This window comes from Olea europaea, unplaced genomic scaffold, assembly GCF_002742605.1.
Source record: "Olea europaea var. sylvestris unplaced genomic scaffold, O_europaea_v1 scaffold657, whole genome shotgun sequence".
Taxonomy (NCBI): Eukaryota; Viridiplantae; Streptophyta; class Magnoliopsida; order Lamiales; family Oleaceae; genus Olea; species Olea europaea.
The window spans coordinates 283,469-307,079 of NW_019264943.1; the positions used below are offsets into that span (position 1 = coordinate 283,469).

The 23,611-nt window shown below is 36.2% G+C and overlaps 2 protein-coding genes across 3 annotated transcripts; one reads left to right on the forward strand and one right to left on the reverse strand.

Annotated features, from left to right (window-relative positions):
- Positions 1–17,924: 17,924 nt before the first annotated feature.
- Positions 17,925–19,175, forward strand: LOC111390185 (F-box protein CPR30-like). Its single transcript, XM_023015191.1, has 2 exons — positions 17,925–19,000; positions 19,085–19,175. The coding sequence occupies exons 1-2, from the start codon at positions 17,925–17,927 to the stop codon at positions 19,173–19,175; spliced, it is 1,167 nt and encodes a 388-aa protein (XP_022870959.1).
- A 2,227-nt stretch (positions 19,176–21,402) lies between these two features.
- On the reverse strand, positions 21,403–22,599 carry LOC111390195 (coiled-coil domain-containing protein 94 homolog). Of its 2 annotated transcripts, XM_023015200.1 has the most exons (2): positions 21,687–22,599; positions 21,403–21,605 (listed from the first exon to the last, which is right to left on the reverse strand). In XM_023015200.1, the coding sequence occupies exons 1-2, from the start codon at positions 22,429–22,431 to the stop codon at positions 21,511–21,513; spliced, it is 840 nt and encodes a 279-aa protein (XP_022870968.1). In that variant the 5' UTR covers positions 22,432–22,599; the 3' UTR covers positions 21,403–21,510. The 2 variants fall into 2 exon arrangements, with proteins under 2 accessions (XP_022870968.1, XP_022870967.1); XM_023015199.1 differs by having other exon boundaries at positions 21,403–22,599.
- Between the last annotated feature and the right edge of the window lie 1,012 nt (positions 22,600–23,611).

Genomic DNA, 23,611 nt, shown 5'->3' on the forward strand with positions numbered 1-23,611 from the left:
TCGCACACAAAAGAGAATTGGAAGATTGTAAATTACCAATTAATTAATTTTACAATCGTTGGATAAATTAATTAATTGGATTGGTTATTTATATCCCCGAATTAATTAATTGGATTAATTAATTCACGAACCGGATTTAATTAAATGAATTAATTAAATATTGGACCGGACCGGGCTGAGCCCGTTTCAGTTTATATAAATACATGGTTAGAGTTTAAGATCCATATTGTTTTCATAATTCTTGCTGGCATAAGAGGAAAAATTCTAGCAGTTGCAGTCTGTTATCTGTGTGGATTTCATTGGAGGCTGGACAATTGGACAGTTGTGGGAGGCAGATTCAAGTTGCTGGAAAAGGGATAACGCAAAGGAGTTTGCAAAATCAAGAAAAATGTATATTTCTCATTACAGTTCTTATCTAAATACAAAGCTGAATCCTGGTGGGAATTGAAGCTGTTTATTTTCGCTGTGCATGTGTAAGTAAATTCCCAACAATTGTGAAGTGGGGTGTAAAGTGTTTAGTGTAAGTGATGGGGAAGACGGGAGATCTAAGGGAATAATAGTACAGGTAAAGAATCATTTACTTGTATTTCAGTCTGGAAGATATTGAAGAAATATAAGGTTACAAAGAAAAGAAAAATGGAGAGGGGTGGGACAGGGTAGGAATAGGGGTATCCTCGACGTAGTAATGATGGTGATGGCAAGAGGACTAAATTTTTCGACACAAGCGAGATGGTTTTGGTTAGAAAATTAGACCGCTACTAATTCAGCCAGAATCAGTGGGACGCAAAATAATTTAAACTGAGAAGAAATAAATGTAGCAAAATAATAAGTGCAAGTGACACAAGAATTTACGTGGTTCGGCAATCGTGTCTACGTCCACGAACCACACAAATTTTTTACTATGTCAACAAGAGAATAAAAGGAATACGACAAATACACTCTCTATATTTTATTTGCCTACGCAAAGATAATATCTCAATTTTCTCTTGTTAATTTTTGCACAAATTTAAGCCTAACTGCTTCTCACTTTTGTGCTTCGCTCATTGTCTCTCGTGTTTTCACTCTACACAATTTGCACTTAATTTTGCTCTCCTATGTTTTGCTCCTGTTTTGGCCTCGTATTTATAGTAAAATTCCCACCTTCCTCATTAAATGCATGTCCATCAATTTTTCAACAAAGTTGCCTTGCATTAAATGCACGGCAAAATTTCTTCCAAAAATGCGGCTATTGTTAGCAAGAATTTTCATGCACATTCCTTTTTTCAACATCTTTTTTCAACATTTGCTGCAACTTTTGAAAAAATGTGTCTGACACACATGAAAGAAATTGTGAAGCCTAAAATGTAGGCTCCAAAATTTCAACAATCTCCCACTTGGAGACTAATGTGGCTTCACTTTGAGACATCTTGCGAGCAATTCCTTTTTAGTAAAATTGGTGTGGATCACCTTCCTCGCCTTCATTTTAGAAGGCCAACTGAAGTTGAACACAACTCCAGTTTTTCTGTAGTTACCGCCTTGGTTAACATGTTAACTGGGTTTCTGCTGCCCTGGATCTTTTCCAATGTTAATACTCCATCCTCTAAGAGAGATCTAATGAAGTGATAACGAAGACCTATGTGCTTCGTTCTCGAATGAAATGCTGCATTCTTTGCCAGATGTATGGCACTCTGACTGTCACTGTGCAAAACATTCTTTTCCTGCTTGAGACCCAGTTCTGTCAACAGACCTTGTAACCAAATCATCTCTTTGCTAGCTTTGGTTACTGCTACGTACTCTGCTTCTGTAGTGGATAAAGCAACAATCTTCTATTTTTGCGAAACCCAACTCACTGCAGTAGTACCAACTGTGAATACATAACCAGTGGTGCTTTTCCTGTGATCGACCTCGCCAGCAAAATCTGCATCTACAAAACCTTGTTGTGCCAACTCACCTCTTTTAAAACACAAACATTTATCAGCAGTACCCTGTAGATATCTCAGTATCCATTTCACTGCTTCCCAATGCTGTTTTTATGGATTCGTCATGAATCTGCTCACAACTCCCACTGCATGAGCAATGTCTGGTCTTGTACAGACCATGGCATACATTAAACTTCCAATGGCCGAGGCGTATGGAATATTAGCCATGAAGTTTCTTTCGTCTTTTGTTTTCGGAGACTGGTCGTTTGATAGACGGAAGTGATTAGCCAATGGCATGCTAATTGCCTTTGCATTGTTCATGTTGAACCTCTACAAAACTTGATTAATGTACTTGGCTTGAGATAACTGCAAAGTCCCTTTTTGCTTGTCCCTACAAATTCTCATCCCTAGAATTTGTTTAACTGGACCCAAGTCCTTCATTTCGAATTCTGCTGATAGTTGCTTCTTTAATTTCTGGATTTTGTTCATGTCTGGTCCTGCTACTAACATGTCGTCAACATAAAGTAGCAAAATAAAGTAGCTGGACTCCAACCTCTTAAAATAGCAACAATGGTCAGCATTGCACTTGTAGTAGCCATTTTTCTGCATAAATCCGTCAAACTTCCTGTACCACTGTCTCGAAGCTTGTTTTAAGCCATACAAGCTTTTCTTCAATTTGCACACGAGCTTTTCTTTTTCTTTGATTGAGAAACCCGCTGGTTGCTGCATATATATCTCCTCTTCTAGGTCACCATGAAGAAAGACAGTTTTCACATCTAACTGCTCTAAGTGCAACCCCTCTGCTGCAACAATACTCATGACTGATCGAATTATTGTCAGCTTTACTACTGGAAATAAATCTCTGTTACCACCAATCTCACCTTGTATCTCTTTGTTCCGTCATGTTTCTCCTTAACTCGATAGACTCATTTATTGTGTAGGGCTTTCTTTTCTGCAGGCAACTTAACTAGCTCCCACGTTTGATTAGAGATAAGAGACGTTATCTCATCTTTCATTACAAGCTCCCACTTAATTGCATCATCTCCCTGACATGCCTCATCATAGCATTCAGGTTCACCGACATCAGTAAGTAACAAATGATTTATGTACTTTCTGTTTGGAACATGTGGTCGGGAAGATCTTCTAGGAATAGGAGTTGGAGGTAAAGTCTCCGCAACAGCTTCCTTTGGCTGAGGACTTTCATCTGTCTGCTTTGACATACTACTACTTGGAGTATCATCCAACTCAACATATGTTGGATTATCATGTATGTCACTGGACTGCGCTGTATCTCTGTCCTTGTACATCACCCTTTCATTGAATATGACATCCCGACTTCTGATGACCTTTTTGTTCTTATCATCCCAAAAGCGATACCCGAACTCATCTCCACCATATCCAATGAAGGTACACTTTAGTGATTTGGGGTCAAGCTTACCCCTAGCTTGATCACTAATATGTAGATATGCGACACAACCAAAAACTTTCAAATGAGAAAGTTTTATTTCTTTTCTGCTCCATACTTCCTCCGGTATCCTGTACTCCAAAGGCACTGATGGCCCGCGATTGATTAAGTATGCTGCTGTGTTAATAGCTTCAACCCAAAATTGTTTAGGCAAGCCAGCATGTAACCGCATGCTTTTGGCTCTCTTTGTCAACGTCCGGTTCATTCGTTCGGCCACACCATTTGGTTGCGGTGTTCCTGGCAACATCCTTTCTAGTTTGATACCATTCTGGTAACAAAACTTTTTGAAATCAGTATGTTCGTACTCTCCACCATTATCTGATCTCAATTTCTTTACTTGCAAACCTGTTTCATTCTCCACCATAGCTTTCCACTTCTTGAACATCTCGAACACTTTGGATTTGTGTCTCGAGAAGTAGACCCATACTTTTCTGGAGTGATCATCGATGAAAGTCACAAAATAAGACTTTCTGCCAATAGATGGAACTGCAGCTAGTCCCTAGACATCTGTGTGGACTAACTCTAGCTTTTCCTGCTTCGGATTTCGGCCACACTTGTTGAAACTCACTCGCTTTTGCTTCCCGAAGATACAACTCTCACATAGGTCTGCATCAATAGATTGAAGTCCTGGTAGTTTCCCTTTGTCATGCATGTACTTGAGTCCTTTCTGACTCATATGCCCCAATCTCTGGTGCCATAGATTCGGATCTTCATTCGAATCAGCAACTGCAATTATTCCGCAAGCACTCATCATGGTGTAAAGAGTACCATTTTTCTACCTCGTGCTTTGGTCATTGCACCCCTAGAAACCTTCCAAATATCACCGTTGAAGGTTGTGACATAACCCTCATTTGATAGTTGGCCCACAGATATCAAGTTCTTCCTCAAGTCTGGAATATGCCTGACATCCTTCAATTTCCATACAGATCCATTAAGCTTGATCTTTACTTCGCCTTTCCTGACTATGTCACAAAGTTGATCATCACCAAGATACACTTTTCCAAGATTGTCCAGCTCATAACTCGTAAAGAGTTCTTTGTTTGATGTAGCGTGAAAAGATACTCCAGAATCTATTACCCAGTTTTATGCTTTGCTTTCCAAAGAGCATATCAAAGCATCATCTGATTCTTCTGCTACAACATTGGCCTCGGTCTTCTTTTCATTTTCTTTCTTGGAAACTTGACACTGATTTTTGTAGTGTCTGATCTTGCCACAATTCCAACATTCAACAACGTTTGATTTGTTGGAATTCTTTGGATTACTGGATTTTGATCTACCAAACGTTGACTTGCTCCTGTAATGCCCTTTACCTCTGTTCGAACTTCTGCCTCTGCTCTCCACGTTCAAAGCGGCTTCAGAAGTGGAAACACCTTCTGACTGTCGTCGTATTTCCTCGGTCAGGATCATACTCACGACATCTTCAAATTTCAATTTGGACTTTCTGGCAGAGCTACTAATTGCTGTAACTGTGCCATTCCAACTCTCAGGCAGCTGCTCGAGAATCAATAAAGATCGAACCTCATCACTGAACGTGATTTCGACTGTGTTTAACTAGTCCGTCACTTCATTGAACACATTTGGATGCTATCCAAATCTTTCGCCTTCCGCCATTTTCATAGTAAATGGCTTTTTGATTAAATGGACTTTGTTTGCTGCAGATGGTTGTTCATACATGCTAGACAGGGCCGCCATGAGAGATGCCGTCCTCTTCTCATTTTTTATGTTGAAAGCGACTGATTTTGATAATGTCAGCCTTATTGCGCTAAGAGCCTTTCGGTCAAGTAATTCCCACTTATCTCGATCATGTCCTCCGGCTTTACGTGAAGTGGTTTATACAGGTCCTTCTGGTACAAATAGTCCTCCATTTGCATCTTCCAAAATCCAAAGTTTGTACCATCAAACTTATCGATTTTTGATATCTTCTCATCTATTGCCATTCCTCCCACTTAAATTATGGAGCTCTGATACCAGTTGTTAGGAAATTAGACCGCTACTAATTCCGCTAGGATCAGTGGGACGCAAAATAATTTAAATTGAGAAGAAATAAATGTAGCAAAATAATAAGTGCAAGTGACACAAGAATTTACGTGGTTCGGCAATCGTGTCTACGTCCACAAACCACACCAATTTTTTACTATATCAACAAGAGAATAAAAGGAATACAACAAATACACTTTCTGTATTTTATTTGCCTACGCAAAGACAATATCTCAATTTTCTCTTGTTAATTTATGCACAAATTTAAGCCTAACTGCTTCTCACTTTTGTGCTTCACTCACTGTCTCTCGTGTTTTCACTCTATACAATTTGCACTTGATTTTGCTCTCCTATGTTTTGCTCCTGCTTTGGCCTCGTATTTATAGTAAAATTCCCACCTTCCTTATTAAATGCATGTCCATCAAATTTTCAACAAAGTTGCCTTGCATTAAATGCATGGAAAAAATTTCTTCCAAAATATGGTTATTGTTAGCAAGAGTTTCCATGCACATTCCTTTTTTCAACATTTGCTTCAACTTTTGAAAAAAATGTGTCTGACACACATGAAAGAAATTGTGAAGCCTAAAATGTAGACTCTAAAATTTCAACAGTTTTTGGCATAATGATTGTAATATACTACTTGCAATGTATCCTGCATCCTAATTCTTTGGCTCCTCCTTTCATGCCTTATTACTATTATAATCAGAAAGTGGTTTCTTAAGAATAGAAACTGTGATCGACGAAGATTTCAGAATGAATTTACCATTATTTTGTCTCTTGAAGCAGTCAAGAACGCTGCCTTGTAAACGTTTTGCATTATTTAATGGTCCATCATTTCCCTTATCTATTGGATATTAAACACCATCTCATAACTATCCATTTTCCCTAACCGTTCATATTTCGTAACTCCTTTGATGGGAAGGAGTTTATAAAAGGAAGTAGTGCAAATGGTCCCTCAGTCGAGACTTTCACGAAATTGTACCGTCACAGAGAGGTCTTGAAGACTTGGAAGCACCAAACACAATATGAAATTTGGTATTTTGAAGATCAATGGCTAGAGGTTAGTTTCTGTTATTTATTTTCCGCATTTGATCTATATTTTGCTTGTTTATCCACAAATGATAGATCAATGTAAAGTCTAACATGCCTTTCATTAAAGAATCCTTTGCGTTAGGAGGCTTGGAAGATAGCTTTCTTTTCTTTTCAAGTGAAAACACAGGTAAATCTTTATCATCAATCATTCGTACAATATGCTCTCACGCCCACTTAGACACATACTCTATAAGAGCTTCATCCTTTTCTTCCAACTTCCTTTCATTCGCCTTATTTTTCTGTTGCAAAGCTTCAAGCATTGAATATACAATCATCCTTCGTATCTCAAGTTCGTAGACTTGATATCATCCAAAGCAACTAGGATATCTAGTTTTCTCTTCAAATCCAAATATCTATTCTCCAGTGATGTCATTGCATCTCCCATATATTCCTTTTCTTTCTCTTAATTCTCTACGTGCCATGGTAAATATGGCAATGACTGAGTAGCTCATCGATTCAGCTCAAAAAAATTTGATCCATGAGCACTAGCCGAGCAGGCTCAACTCGTAAAAAACAACGAGCCGAGCTTGCGAGCTTGTTGAGCCCAAAAGTGGCCAAACACTTTTGGTGGGGGGGGAGGGGGAAGGTGATTGTTTGGTCATTTTTTTAAGTTTTGTGACCTTTCAAAAAAGGTCACAAAACTTTTAATGTCCACCAATGGTCACTAAATTTATTTTTTTGTTTTTCTTCTATAAATACCTCAGAAACTTCACCATTTTCTCAAACAATTCAAAAATCTTTCCCACTCTCTATACAATATAATTCTTTCATAATTCTACAATTCTTCTATTTTCGATTATATAATATATTACAATTATGTACACATACATTTATTAACATTTACGTAATTCACATACACTCTCTCAATTCTATTCTCTACTCTATACAATAGTAGACTGTACATTATTCAATCTATACATTTCATCTCTATAATGGATCTTCATGATTTTGTTGAGCGCTTGTCTGGTGGCTAATCATCTATGATACCACATTCTCATTTTTCCAATCAATTTGCTGATCTGATAGATGTCCCCATCCGCAAGATTCGTAGGGAATGGGCAGCGGAGACAATGCTTTTGGCAGTTGTCATCCTATTGATTTAGTTGACACAAATGTAGATGTTGATAAGGCCGAACTACAAATTCTCCATGCAAGAGGGAAGAGAAACAGAAAAAAATTTGCAAAGTGTTGGGAGCACTTTAAATTGATTAACATGGGTTGTATTGTCGACTAAGTCCTAGATTGTAAGGCAGTGTGTAAATACTGCCAAACACTATTGGAATTGTAGAAGGGTACTTGTACCATCCACTTGAATGGTGACTATACCAAATGTACGGCTAAACATGGACTTGGAGGTGGAACTCAAACACAACTAGCCTTTGGTAGTCCTTCTACCAACGGTTCTTCAACACTAAGCACATGGATATATTCAGAGGAAAGAACTCGTGATAGAATGGTGAAGTTTGTTACCGAAGTCGAGTTGCCGCTGAGCATTGTGGACATCAAGCATTTCACAAAATATGTGAAAGAATATCTCCAATCAAGGTAAGTAGGGGTATGTAGAAATACTTTTCGTAGTGATACTATAGATTATTTATTTAAAACCAAAAAACCAATTGATTCTTGATTTACAAAAATGTAATGGTATCACATCGTTTACGTCAGATTTATAGAAAGTTATAAATAAATAAAAAAGTTATATAGCAGCAACTACCCACTACATAGACCTACATTGGGTGATGCATAAAAAATTCGTTGCAGGTGTCACAATTTTTATTTAATTGTACAAGATGGTATGAAATATATTAAGCATGAAATAGATAGAATTAGGAATGCACTAATTTATACCACCAAGTGGGAAACAAGCATTTGAGGTACTTTGTGAACAATTTGGCCAAGATAGTAAATAAATTAAAACTGACGTAAACTCTAGATGGAACCCAACTTATTTATCATTAAAATCATGTGAAGGATATGAACATTTAATTACTAAATTTTATAACACTAGGGATGTAAGAAATGACGGCGATTCTCTTTTGCTTGATTCCAATTGGCAACTAGCATTAAATGTAAAAGATTTTTAATAAGTTTTTATTAGTCCACAAATATCTTATATGGGTATATTATCCCACTAGTTCAAGGACTTTTGAAAAATATAAAAACGATCCTGCTTTTACTTAAATATTGTATTCTTTGGAATTGAAGTTTAGAAAATATTGAGAAGACTTGCCAATGTTATTTCCTTTGGCATACGTAATGGACCACATGTACAACTTAAAAGGCATTTAATATGTTATCCAACAAATCACAAATTGTTTAAATTTTCACCAACTTATTACTTATTGGAATTTAGAAACCACTTTAACTATTATGTAAGAATTGTATGCATCGAGTATGGGCGTAGACATTAGTCAAACACCCATCACACCACTCCTGCTAATCTTGAAGAAGACGATGTAGAGCTACTTAATTTATTTAAAGGCATTAGAGATGAAAGATATGATGCAGGAGGTTCTTTTTCTGGTGTGTCTTCGGCGTATAATCCAACATCGGACGTAAGTCCTATTGGAATGCCTGCCGAATTAGTTAAATATTTTAAACACCAAATACTTAGTAATGTCAGAGCCTATACATGCAATACAATTTGATTTACTTGATTTTTGGTGGGAGAACGAATAAAAATATTTTATTTTTCTGCCATTGCAAAATATCTACTATCACATTTGTTTAACACTGTAGCTTGGGAGTCTTTTTTAGTGCTGGTAAGTGAACTCTATTTGAAGTCAGGAGCCGTTTCAAAGAAGATATTTTGTAAGCATTGATGTGAATAAAGGATTTGCAAGACCCTCATTTTCAAATACAACATAAGTATAAGGAAATTACATGTAATCAGGTGAAAGATATTTAATTTTGCCATATATAAGTCAAACTTTTGTTATTTTCTTCATTATATTTTGATTTTAGAAAAAAATTGTACACATAACAAGTTGTTCTTATATAATTAACTCTGTTTACTCAAAAATTAAGTAGTCGATTCTAAACTCGAATAAAAGGAGAAGTGTTTTTTGTAAAAACGGTTTACAAAAAAGGAGCTCGTAGGCCAAGTTCGGTTCGGAGCCACGAGCTCAATGGCCAAGTTTGACTTGGCCTTTGATAGATGAGCTACAAGCCGAGCTCATGTCTACATCGGCTCGGCCCTTGGCCATCTCTGCGCCATGGTTCGAAATTTCTTGTGGCACTGCACTTAAGAGCATAGTCTAAATTGTGTGGATCCATCTTGAATGTTATATTCTCTCTAGATGATAATTTGATTAATATTTTCCATAAATATAGGAATAGTTAATAAAATAGTATGTTAATTATTACTACAAAATTATGAATACTATACATATATTTAATATAAACAAAAATTAATTACAACCCATTATTTGGGGGGGGGGGAAAAGAAAATTTGCTTTCTTCTCTCTTTCCCCAAGACGGTAGGAGCGAGAAAGCTTCTTCCTCCTTTCAAACTTGTGTGGGTTTTATACTTAATGACTTCTTTCAAGTATTTTAGTAAATTGAACTTATATATTAATTGCATGTGTCATTAATAAATAAAGTAATCAAATGTTGCTGAAATTTTGAGTAGTTATATTATTTGTTAATGAAGTTATTTATTTTAAAATATACCAACCAAGTTTCGCAATTTCCCGCTATCGATCAAATTAAAAAACAATAAACTAAATTCCAATAAATTAATCTTGACTCCAACGCTTGCTTGATCGAGATAATTTATTAATCAGTTCTATTCCACTAAAGAACGATATTGCACTATCAAACTAATTAAAATTACAGAAACTATGAAACAATAATTATATTCTCTAACTTATTGTTCTTACGTGTTATCCCAGTTGATCAAATTGAATATTAGGAACAAGGTAAAATGACTAAAATGCCATTTTTCAAATATTTACTAAAACCTTTGTTTCATTCTCTATCAAAAAGTATCAAGTGATTTCATCACAATATTAGTTCAACAGTGGATGTCAAATTATTGAGCACATATTTTCCTGTCCATTAGAAAAATCTTTGAGGTCATGATTGTACCTATTAAATATATTATGGATTTCGTATTACGAATATATTCTCCCCAAATTTCTCAATTTTATTCTCATGGCAATAAGATATTGATCAACACTCTCATCCATTGATACATCAAAGAACTTCAAATTCGTAATCGAGTTCCATTACACACTCAGGATTAAGGTACTACGTACAATATATAAATGAAATTAATTTCATATAATCAATTATATAAATTAAATTTCATCTGTTATAGTCCAATACGTTTCAAAATATACACTCAATATTATTACTAATGTCAAGTTCAATTTCAATAAAATTAGGATAATCTTATTAAAATAAAGTGCTCGTCTTTATCAATTGTAGACAATAAAATTTAGATTGGATTATAAATCAAATCTTTCCATTCTTAACAACTTAAACACTTGATTTATAATATCAAGTAAATCCATGAACAAAATGCAAGCTCAAATTGATACAAAAAAATTATTGAAAAAGTAAATTATTATTTTATTTCAAAATATCACGGATAGAAATAAATTTACTTAACGAACAAAAGCTTTATCCAACTTCTACTACTCAACTTATCCCTCAAACACGCCCCAAAATCCACAGACAAAGGGCAAAATCCTTTTAAAATTTCGGTAGGAAAATTGATTGTAGGCTTTAGAAAATACGTTATATTTTTTGAAGTCAACAATTTGGTGCACCGTTTGTCTGAGCACTTAAAAAAACTCCGAGAAGAACACGTGAGTTCACAAATTGGAATGACATGGTACTTTCGCTAAGCTGGATATCCAACTTGGCTCCACCTTAGATTGTCGTGTTACACAATTATTTGCCAAATAATATGAAGATCAGCCCGAATTTTAAAATTTAAACCCATTATCCTAATTTACTGATTTAGCCCATTCTAAATATTGGAAAGGGAAAACTACATAAATCTTCCATATGAAAATCACATTTCAAAATTAACAAACTTCTAAAAATCTTTCAAAAATCAGATGATAATTAAATTTATTAAATATTTAATTATAATATAATACAATTAATCTATTTCCCCCACCCCACTCTACCACACCCCACCTCACATCCAACCACCAACCCATCACATCAAACTATTCTCTTTTTCTCTCCACCCACCTCCGGTGACTGCCCCGACGACGGCTCCGACGATTGCTCACCTTTCCGACGACTATATTTTTTCTTTTTTTCCTCTTTTTTGGCAATGACTTGTGACAAGTTCTTGTGACCTGTGCACATTGTGATCTGTGACCTAATTAGGGTGGGATGAATATGCATATGATCAATTTCAAAATTAAGAAAATAAAGTTTGAAATTTCAAAAATCAAATACTATTAAAATTTTAGTTATGAAATAATTAATAAAAAAAAATATTTTTGTAACTAAATATATTAAATTCATAATTTTTTTCTGGGCAATAACTTGTAATTTGTTACCCGTGACTCGTAGCATAAAATGTGACCTATAAATTTGATCCGCGACTTCTACAAAACGATATGTAATCTGTTAATATTGAGTTGTGACCCGTTTATATTGATTTGTGACTTATATGAAATGACTATGACTTGTGAGCTCAAATCTGTGGCCAGTGAACTGTGACCTTAATGATGAATTATGACTTGTAACGTCTGAACTGTGACCTTATGTGTTTATGACCAAATTTGTCTATGGTGTGACTGTCTATGATCATGTTAGTTTAATTTGTGACTATATGTAACCAAGTCACATATGGTCATCGTTAACAAAAATTTGGTCACATGCAATCATAATGAAGATAGATTTGGTCACTCACCACCATTTCCAACATCAACAATTAAACGTACACCACATCATCAGAATCACATGTACTACCAGCAACGGAACTAGTGGCACTACACTACACCACACCATGATTGCAGCTCTCATCACATTTTAATGGGATGAAAATGAATAAAAATATCATTACAATTATCATATAGAAAGTGTGAAATTATTCAGTATAGGAAAAAAAAGACAAATGAATCAAATCATGAAGAACTGAATACAATACAATAATTAAAAGTTAGAACGGAAGCTAGATTCTAGAATGAATAGTCAATTGTATGTAATTATCAATGAATACTAAAATCAAATCAATACAGAAGAAGAAGAATTTACCATTTTCACATACAAATCACAGCTGAATCACAGGGAGTATCGAAAGCAATCAACGTCACATAAATTTTATACCTTTTACAAAAAAATTCCCAATTTTGAAACCTCCAAAATGCCTGAATGTCCAAAAAAGTACTGCAATTTTAAATTAATCTTCTTCTTCATTTGCTTCTTATTGTACAGTAATTGCTAATAATTACAAAGCAAAGAATAAGTAAAACAGAAAGATGAAACCATGTGATATTCTTATGCCACATCGTTCGGTGGTGGAGAAAGAATCGCATGATCGGGGCACTCATATTACGAGATCACCATCACCACCATCATCTTCTTCATTTCTACCACAAATATTTCCAAACAGGCAGTCGTTGTTCTGGACAGAAAAATGAAAGCAGAAGATTAAGAACTCAAAACGAATTGAATGAATGACTTGTTTATTGAATAATAACGTTGGCTATTAAATAGCCTTACAAGAATTAACAGAATGCGGAAATTATGGCCCATGATTTACTCTAACAGAGACATGGTAACATGGAGAAAGAAAGAATCAAAAACAAAAACGAATCACCCTACTTAATAGGGATTTATTTAAACAGAGACTAATACTTGCCATTCCCTCCCTTAAACTAACTATTATCAAGTAATTAGTTTATATTAGAGACTTCACACACCCCTAGCTGTTTTTGGAGCTTCTGAAATGCATCCAGTTTCAGTGGCTTAGTCATCAAGTCTGCCACTTGATCTTGAGTCCCGCAGTGAACAAGTTCAACAACTCCATCCTTAGTAAGATCTCGCAAGAAGTGGAAACGCACATCAATGTGCTTACTTCGGCCATGCATAACTGGATTTTTAGACAGCTTAATAGTTGAGCTATTATCACACATCACAGTGGTGCAACCTTCTTGTGAGTAACCTAACTTCTTTAGAATTCTCCTTATCCAAACTGCCTGACAAGTACTGGCTGCCGCTGCCACGAACTCAGCTTCTGTAGTTGAGAGAGTAACTATAGGCTGCTTCCTTGAGGACCATGAGACTGTACCACCACTCATTAAGGACACATAACCAGAAGTACTTTTCCTGTCCTCCAAATCACCAGCATAGTCGCTGTCCGTGAATGCTATTAATTCTTCATCCCCTCTCTTCTTGTATAAAATCCCATAGTTGATAGTGCCTTTTAAATACCTGAGTGCTCTCTTGGCAACTTGTAGGTGTAGCTGTGTTGGTTTTGCCATGTATCGACTTATAAGACTTACAACAAACATCAAATCTGGTCGAGTGGCAGTGAGATACATGAGACTCCCTACTATCTGTTTGTAATATGTCTCATCAACCTTGATTCCATCTTCATCCTTGCATATTTTAAACCCCGGAACAATAGGACTGCTCACTGAATTACTTTCCTCCATACTAAAACGTTTCAAAACCTCCATGGCGTACTTTCTTTGACTGATGTAAATGCCATCAGATTTTTGCAAAACTTCAATACCAAGAAAAAAATCTCATCCTCCCCAAGTCAGTCATATCAAATTCCCTCATCATTGAATTTTTAAATTCCGACATCATAAGCTCATCATCAACAGTAAAAATAAGGTCATCCACATAAACACTAACAATTAAGATTTTACCTTCTTTGTTCCATTTGATGAATAATGTTTGCTCACTTTAGCATCTTTGAAAGCCTTCGCTGATAAAATGAGCTTCAATACGACTAAACCATGCTCGTGGGGCTTGTTTTAGTCCATATAAAGCCTTCTGCAACTTGTAGATTTTGTGCTCACTGCCTTTCTTCTCATATCCTTTTGGCTGCTCCACATAGACATCTTCATTCAGTTCACCATGAAGAAAGGCAGACTTCACATCTAGCTGATATATCCTCCAACTTCTCTGTGCTGCAAGGGCTATTATCATCCTAACAGTATCCATTCTTGCCACTGGAGCAAACACCTCTGTGTAATCCACTCCATGCTGTTGAGAATACCCTTTGGCCACCAGACGAGCTTTATACTTATCCACCTCTCCAAGCTCATTGAGTTTAGTTTTGTAGATCCATTTAACTCCTATCTTTTTAGCTCCAGTTGGTAACTCAGTTAACTTCCAAGTTTGATTCTTCTCGATTGACTTGATTTCAATGTCCATAGCCATCCGCCATTTTGAGCTCTTCACTGCCTCCTCAAAGCACAAAGGATCTGAAGATACAACTAATGCCATGTTGACCTCATTTTCTTTTTCTGACAGCCCTTCTCCACTAACATATTCTCTCATCCAAATAGGAGGTTGCCTAACTCTTCCTTTACTTGTATTAATATCTTCTTCATTTGTAGAATTTGGAGAAGAATTTCCTACTCCATCAACTTCATTTATAGAATTTGGAGAAGCATTTCCTGTTCCTTCAACTTCATCACCACCTTCACTGTCAGATTCATTTACATCATCCATATCTATACTACTCTCATCATCACCCCATTCCAAGTCCATCAGTAGTTGTTCCTCATAACTTGCATCCCAATCCCATTGTTTCTCCTCCTCAAAGATCACATCCCTACTTATTACAAAACCTCACATTTCCTTTTCCAAGCACATTCATCCTGGTATTGTTTCCCAGCTACACCAATTGTCTAAAGCTTTCATCCAACTTACTAAACGCAGCTTTATCTCCACTCATGTGATTAGAACACCCTGAGTCCAAGAACCATGCATCCTCTCGGTTGGCTTCATTCATCTCTACATACGACATTAAAAGCATTTCTTCTTGCTCGTCTAACTCTGCATAATTGGCCTCTTTATCCCAAGTTGGACATTCATATTGGAAATGGCCAAGCTTATGGCATTTGTAGCATTCAACTGTAGCTCTGTTAATGACTTGGCGCCCTCTGCCTCTACCTCTTCCTCTAAAAGTGTTTCTACCACGCCCTCTTCCTCCAAACCTTTCTTCAGAAGTCACCTTTAAGGCTTGTTCTTCTCCACTGCTTCTGTAGAATTTCTGTTCATGCACTATCAATGAACTTTGCAATTCATCGATTGAGAGTTCATCTATATCCTTAGATTCCTCAATTGAACAAACTATGTAATTGAATTTGTCAGTTAAGGATCTAAGGATCTTTTCCACAATTGTCACATCCTTCATTTGCTCCCCATATGTCCTTATTTTATTGGCAACTGACATAACTCGTGTAAAATAATCAGTGACATTCTCACCTACTTTCATTTCAAGTGTTTCAAAATCCTTCCTCAATGCTTGGAGAATTGAACGCTTCACCCTAGCATTTCCCTCGTATTTTCTCTTCATGGAGTCCCAAATTTGCTTTGAGGTGTCATTCTTCAAAATGGTCTCTAGAATGGTTCTGTCGATTGCTTGGAACAGGTAGTTCTTCACCTTCATATCCTTCAATCTCAGCTTCTCGAGTTTTTTCTGCTGTGCCTCTGTCATAGTTGCTTCTTCTGTCTCTGTATATCCTATCTCCACCAGGCTCCAATATTCTTTGGATCTCAGGAAATTCTCCATTAACATGCTCCAATGGTCGTAGTGCCCATCGAAGCGAGGTATTGCAGGTTGGACAAAATTTCCTTCACTCGTCATATCTTTCTCTCTCTCCTTTGTGTTTGCAAGTCACTCGAAAGGCTGCGGCTTTCTTTCTCTCAGGCCCAGTGGGGGCTCTAATACCAATTTGTTCTGGACAGAAAAATGAAAGCAGAAGATTAAGAACTCAAAACGAATTGAATGAATGACTTGTTTATTGAATAATAACGTTGGCTATTAAATAGCCTTACAAGAATTAACAGAAAGCAGAAATTACGGCCCATGATTTACTCTAACAGAGACATGGTAACATGGAGAAAGAAAGAGTCAAAAACAAAAACGAATCACCCTACTTAATAGGGATTTATTTAAACAGAGACTAATACTTGTCAGTCATCACCGCACATGACACAACGATGCGGTGGATCTGCTTCGACAAAGGGCGGGCATCGCCGCTGCTTCATGCATAGCGACGACGTACGCTATGGCTTTGAAGAATTTGAGATGATGGTCCAATTTTAGAGAGAGAGAGAATAATAGGAACAAGAGACAGAGAGGGAGAGATTGGTTGTGGTGTGTGGGAATTAGGGTTGGGTAGGTTGAATTTATTATAAATATATTTATTTAATAATTTCTAATTACCACCTGAATTATGAAATTAAACTTAATCCCTTTTATTTATGAAAACTGATTTTTATATCCAAGTTTCTAGCTAATTTTCCCTATTGGAAATAGAGACTAGTCTCTTTGCAAACTAGATCATAATCCAGTGGTGTAAATGATAGAAGTGAAGTAGTTTCAACTTTACTAAAAGTCGCAGTGTGAGGGTTTAATTCCTGAGATATCGAATTGGACTCGTTGTGAGCACTAGTGTACAGACAAGCTCTTATTCCTTGGCCTGTTAGGGCATACCCTGTGATTTATCTCCATCACGCTACTTCAGGGGGTTGGTGGGGGCCTTTAAGGTTGGGGTTCAACTTTTAGATCTTAAACAGTTTTTTGAAAGAAATAGTTTATCTTTTACCTCGAAGCCTATCAAGAGCAGAGACGATTGAACCATGAAGACAGTCGCCTCAGGCCCATAATTATGCAATGCAAATTTATTTATTTTTTTTTTCCTTTTGATAGTAAATAATTTTATTAAGAAAAAGGAAAGTCGGAAAATAAAATCCATCCTGACCACCACATAATATCCAGACGACCAACCTGAACCCAACAATCAAAATCCAAGACTATTTCTATTTTGTATTTTTTTATCGTTTCTTTTTTACTTTTATTCTTAAAAACCTATTAAAGTATTAGATTATAATAAATAAATCTCTCAATTACAGTTTATAACTTTGATTACAGCATGAAATTTGAAGAATGTACCATTTTCTAACTTGTCCACCGGCTGATCTGATACGGGATGTACATAAAATCACGGCACAGCTTCTATTTCTATCTTGTCCACTGCATCTCATTTCCTCTTCAAACTCAACCCGCTACCTTACTTCTCTCTTAGACAGTGCCTTCACCTCTTTCGACTCTTGAATTCAAGAAAATCTTCTACTTCTCTCTTAGACGCTGCCTTCTTTAACCCCCTACAACTCTTGAATTCAAGAAAATCTTTTACTTCTCTCTTAGACAGTGCTTTCTTTTACCCCCTTCAACTCTTGTATTCATGAAAATATTTTACTTCTGTCTTAGACATTGCCTTCTTTCACCCCCTTAAACTGTTGAATTCAAGAAAATCTGTAACAACAGAGAAAACATGATTCATTCAGAACTCATCGAAGAAGTGTTATCACACTTATCAGTGGCATCCCTTTTGCGATTCAGGTGTGTATCAAAAAGTTGGTGCTGCATAATTGACAGTGATCATTTCATTAAAAAGCATTTGAATCAATCCATCATAGCACGCTCCAATCACTCCCTCATTTATGGAAGCATGGAGATGGGACTTTATTCCGTAAATTTGGATTCATTTGACACAGCCCATCTCATTCAACCCCCAGTTGATTCCACAGATTTTCAATTGATATGCATGTCCAACTATTGCAATGGGTTATTTCTAGTAGTAGCTGCTGAATCCCTTGTACTGCAGAACCCCTTTTCAAGAAGACACAAGAAGTTACCTGACGCCTTCCCGATTGAATTCCCAACTGATTATTCATCGTTATATGCCATAGAGTATTATGGGCTGTGTTACGATCCAAGAAAGGATGACTATAAAGTTGTTCGGGTTGTTGAATTTCACAACTTAACGGGGCAGTGGACGTTCTCTGAAACAGAAATTTTAAGCTTGAAATCGAATTCTTGGAACAAGGTTGAGCGGTTTCCTTATCCATTGCCGTTGCTTGATCATCGCTGGGAAGTATATCTCAATGGGGCATTGCATTCGCTTCTTAAGGATATTTCCCATGCGTATTCGGGCAAGACATTTAAAATTATGGGTTTTAGTGTTGAGAATGAGAACCATTATGAGTTGATGCTGCCAACAAAAATTCCTATCGAGAATATTAGCATGAATTTGAATGTTCTAGGAGGGTGTCTTTCTTTAGCAACGGCTAGCGAGTTTCATGTGGGTATATGGGTGATGAAGAAATATGGAGTTGAGAAATCTTGGACTCAATTGCTATCAGTTGGTCAGATAACGATTAATTCAAATGGTAATTTGTCTTCTTTGAGGCCATTGACTTATTCGAAGAATGGTGAGAAGGTTCTTTTATATGTCAATGAAGAAAAGCTTGTTTGGTATGATTTACGTAGAAATGTCATTGTTGATGTTCTTCCCATTTCATTTTGTCCTGAGCTTTGTGTTCAAAGCCTTGTTTGGCCTAAGGAAAGGTGATGGGACCAAGAAACATGGATAAAGGACAAAAAATAGAAAGGGGATTTGATAAAGTAAATTGTATCCATTTCTTTTCATAGTTCGCTTCAATCATTCATAGATATAGCCATTCCCATCCCCTTTAATTGTTGGGAGCCTAAACCATCACTAGAGTTGGTAGAGGTCGTGTAGGAATCTCGACTTTGTTTCATAATCGACAGCCAAAGTCAGGGAATAGCTTCTCTTGCTACAACATTTTCTTTTGCATATCTGGTTTGTTACCTGCATAATATAGGCATAAGATTATTAACATCCTTGAATATGAAAACACACAAAAAATGAAATAAAATACAGGCACATACAAATATTTGCTCAAAATAACCATCCAATGGTACAGTAGAATGATGCAACAGCAGGCCAGGTGCCATATTGTAAAGTACAATTGCAATTTCACAAGCATCATGGAACTCCATAAAACTTACATTTTCATCAATATACTATGATGGAAAAGAGAGGGTGACGTTTTTCCCTTCAATGCTCCAGTCATCATCTAGCTAAGAGTTCATACATAAGAGGCCAATTTTGAAAAGGAGGCTGCTATTTACTGTCTTCTCTTGATGATAAAGAACATATAGTTCAGATGCAACACTTGACTGTGTTTTGTAGGTGGGCATCAATGAAAAATTCAATTGATGTGCTTAACTCAAATCCTAAGTTCCTGTCCTCTGTTGCTTTTGTTTGGCTGAGAACAAACAATATCATTACATGTTTATAATGATCAAAATGAATAAAAGTAAAACATCATAGAACTTGTAGGTTGCTTTAGAGATTAGAGACATCACTTGTAAAAAATCTGCAGTGCATTGATTTTTCTCTTTAATTTCCTTTGTCTTCCCTTGGTATAATGGTTTTACAATATATATCCATGGTCTTCAATGGCACGCTTTGCCATTTTATTGATGTCGTACAATTTCCTCTTCCAAAGGCTATCTATGGTCACTTCTTGTCGTGCATAATAAAATGGAATTGGATGTACTTCACCCCTAAAGATAATGCTTGAGGATCTAACAAAGGCCTCATAAGTCTGTTATTCTCATTTGAATTTCATCTACTCAGAAAAGGCTTTGCCTTTCAAAAAAACAAGAGCTGCATGGTACTCTGTTCATGTTTCTCAAGCAAGTGATGTAGCTATGCATGAAGTCGCTCAATAACCATAAAACGTGACTCAAGATGTAGAGGGGGAACAATCTTCATGAGACCATTCCCATGTGGTTCATCGGAAGCCATTTCTTGGCTCTTTCGATGCGGTGCTGCTCTTATCTTATTTTCATGGTTTCTTGGTCAGCTTGTTACTTCCTTTATTCTAGTCTGAGTAATGTATGGGACAAAGTTTAAAAAACAATCCATCTATCACTAAAATATACTGGCGAATGAACTTTGATCATTATATCTTTTGACCTCCAAAATATAGGTGGTTACGAGGTTATGACTAAATAACATTGCTTATTGTGTTCTCTTTCCTGCCAATTTTTGGATCAAAGGGATTGCATGGAGTCAGAGGGAGAGAGAATTTTCTCCTTCCGACATTCTCAAACCAAATAAATGGCTACACTATGCATCAACCCTCTTCCAGTTACTCTGTAGACCATTATAGGAAACATAAAATGAAAAGTCCATATTATAAGAGAACAAAATAGCTATAACGAAGTCATTAGTGCTTACATTGGATGTGCATCCTCATTAGTCTTGCTGCTACTGATCGTATCATATACCTTCATTAACCACAATATGCACAAGTAACCATTTCCTGGTTAAGATATTAGTGTAGAATTTCAAAGATCGAATTGTTAATTTTACAACAATCGCATTAAGAATCATCACGTGCATAGGTCATAACAGTAAAAGAAAAAAATAGGCTTTGCAGCCACAAGAATGAATACAAGGACATCAAAATGATGATGGAGAAGGGTCCGAAAATTCGAACAACTTTAGATACTCACAGGTACACGTTATCAATTGAAACTCATTCCGGCAAAGTGAGCATAGGCTTGTGATGGTAGACCCGTTGTCAATGCATGCAGAACAGAACCTGAAATTTAAACGATAAGTCCACATCACCCATTAAAATTAGCATCAAGCTAAGTTGATATAATAAAAAACTAGCCACAATAGCTGAGATTAGCTCTACCAAGAACGCATTCCTCATGCAGCTAATAATATACCACATATAAGCTACACAATTGTTGGATGAATCAGAAGCCTTCGCATACAATAGAAGAACCACAACCGTGGGAAGGATCGATGCTTTTTTATTCCCCTATTCCATCTTCCCTTTTAACTAACACAATGCATATGAAAGTAACTTATTTAACTTCAAGAAACACGAAATTGTATAATAAAAACAGCAAAACTCTACTAGTACATGAAAAATTGGATGTTATATACAATATACTGCAAGTATCAGTCAAGAACTCAAGCTCTAAATATGAAACATGCCTCACACCAAACTAAATATGGTTCTTTGCTATCAATCGTCTTCATTACTTCCATATTGTTGGCATAATGATTGTAATCCACTGCTTGCAACGGATCCTGCCTCCTGATTCTTCGGCTCCTCCTTTCCTGCCTTGTTACTATTGGAATCAGGAAGTGGTTTCTTAAGAATAGAAACTTTGACCGATGAAGACTTCAGAATGAATTTACCATTATTTCGACTCTTGAAGCTGACATGAACACTGCCTTTCGGTAAAGAATCCGTTGGGTTAGGGAGCTCGGTGGATAGCTTTCTTCTCTTCTCAGGTGAAAACACGGTTAAATCTTCTTCATCATCAATCCTTCGTAAAATATGCTCTCGTGCCCCCCTAAACACGGATTCTATAAGAGCTTCATCCTCTTCTTCCAATTTCCTTTCATTCGCCTCATTTTTCTGTTGCAAAGCTTCGAGCATCGAATCTCCACTCACCCTTTCATGTCTCGAGTTCACAGACTTGATATCATCCAAAGCAACTAGGATATCCAGTCCCCTCTTGGAGTCCAAATATCTATTCTCCAATGATTTCATCACATCTCCCATATCATCTATATTCCTTTTCTTTTTCTCTTCATCCTCTGCACGCCAAGGTTCGAAATTTCTCGTGGCACCGCACTCAAGAGCATAATCCGAATTCTGTGGATCCGTCTTGAATGTTATTTCCGCTGAGCATTTGCTGCATTTGATATAGAACCTAAAAACTCGTATTCCCAAATAAGTCTCCCCGATGGCTTTTTCTTTGCGCGAATTGAACTTAGTACCCTTATACATGTAGTTCCCACAAGTTTTACAACGAATGCTCATGGGAAGCATATTGCGGATAGGAAATTGCTCTTTCTTTGGCTGCTGCGGCCGTGGAATCTTTGCCGGATCGAAGTCCGGGGGATAATACTTGTTTAGCACTTTTCTTTCTCCCATTCTAGTAGAAATACAGACAGAACAATTTGTAAATGTTAATGGATTCAGCTCAAATGGTGTTGATGTTGATCGGATAGATAATACTTCTCAAATCTTTCGTTCCGAACAAACTGAACTCTCGAGAAATTTTGAGAAGCGTTGGCATGCATAAACTCGGGGAGCAAGAAAAATTAGATGATTTTGTATTATTTTATAAAATTAGAATTGATCTACTATTTATAATATGAAATTGATTTTATTTTTTTTTTCGTTTGTTTATTTGGAGAAGAATACTAATCTAAAAGGACTTTTCTTTTAATTATAATTCAAATGAACTACAGTTAATAATTAATTAAAACTCATATAATTTTTGATTCCTACTCCCAAAAGAACTCTTTTCTTTTGATTATTTATAATATGGAATGGAAATGATTTTGGATTAAGGAAATATCCTAATTTCAAAAAAACTCCTTTTTTTTCATTTATTTATTTGGTGAAGGATACTAATCTAAAAAGGACTTTCCTTTTAATTCTAATTCAAATGAAAAAATTTCAAATACTAATGACATGCATTTCAATTTAATTAATCAATCAATCTACCATTGATAAAACACTTGTAAAAATTGTGAGAAGAATCCAAGTGAATTAGTGACAAGGAACTTTCACTAAGCGGATATCCAATGTGGCTCCACCTTATGTTGTCGTGTTACACAATTGTTTGCCAAGTAACATGAAGATATCCATATTCCCGTATTTTAAAATTTAAACCCACCAATCACTTGATTCATCCTAATTTACTAATTTTGTCCATTCTAAATATTAGAAATTGAAACTAGTCTCTTTGAAAACTTGATCTTAAACAATTTTTTTGGAAGAAATAGTTTATCTTTTACCTCGGAGCCTCCCAAAAGCATAGCCGATTGAACCATGAAGCCATTCGACAATGTTATTTGTACCCGACGTTTGACACGTTGGGTTATCTGACGTGAGTGAGGGGATCGTGCCCACACATTTATTGGTGTGGGGCTCCAACCCCCTATATGAGTAGCAAGTAACCTGGAGTGTCAAACTCCGAGTACATGTAACAAAACTCATGAAGCCATCTAAGTTGTCGCCTAAGGCCCATAATTATATAATGCCCTAGAATTTTTAAGTTTATAATTTTATTTTTTGTGGAAATTACACAATGACCGGTCTTTAA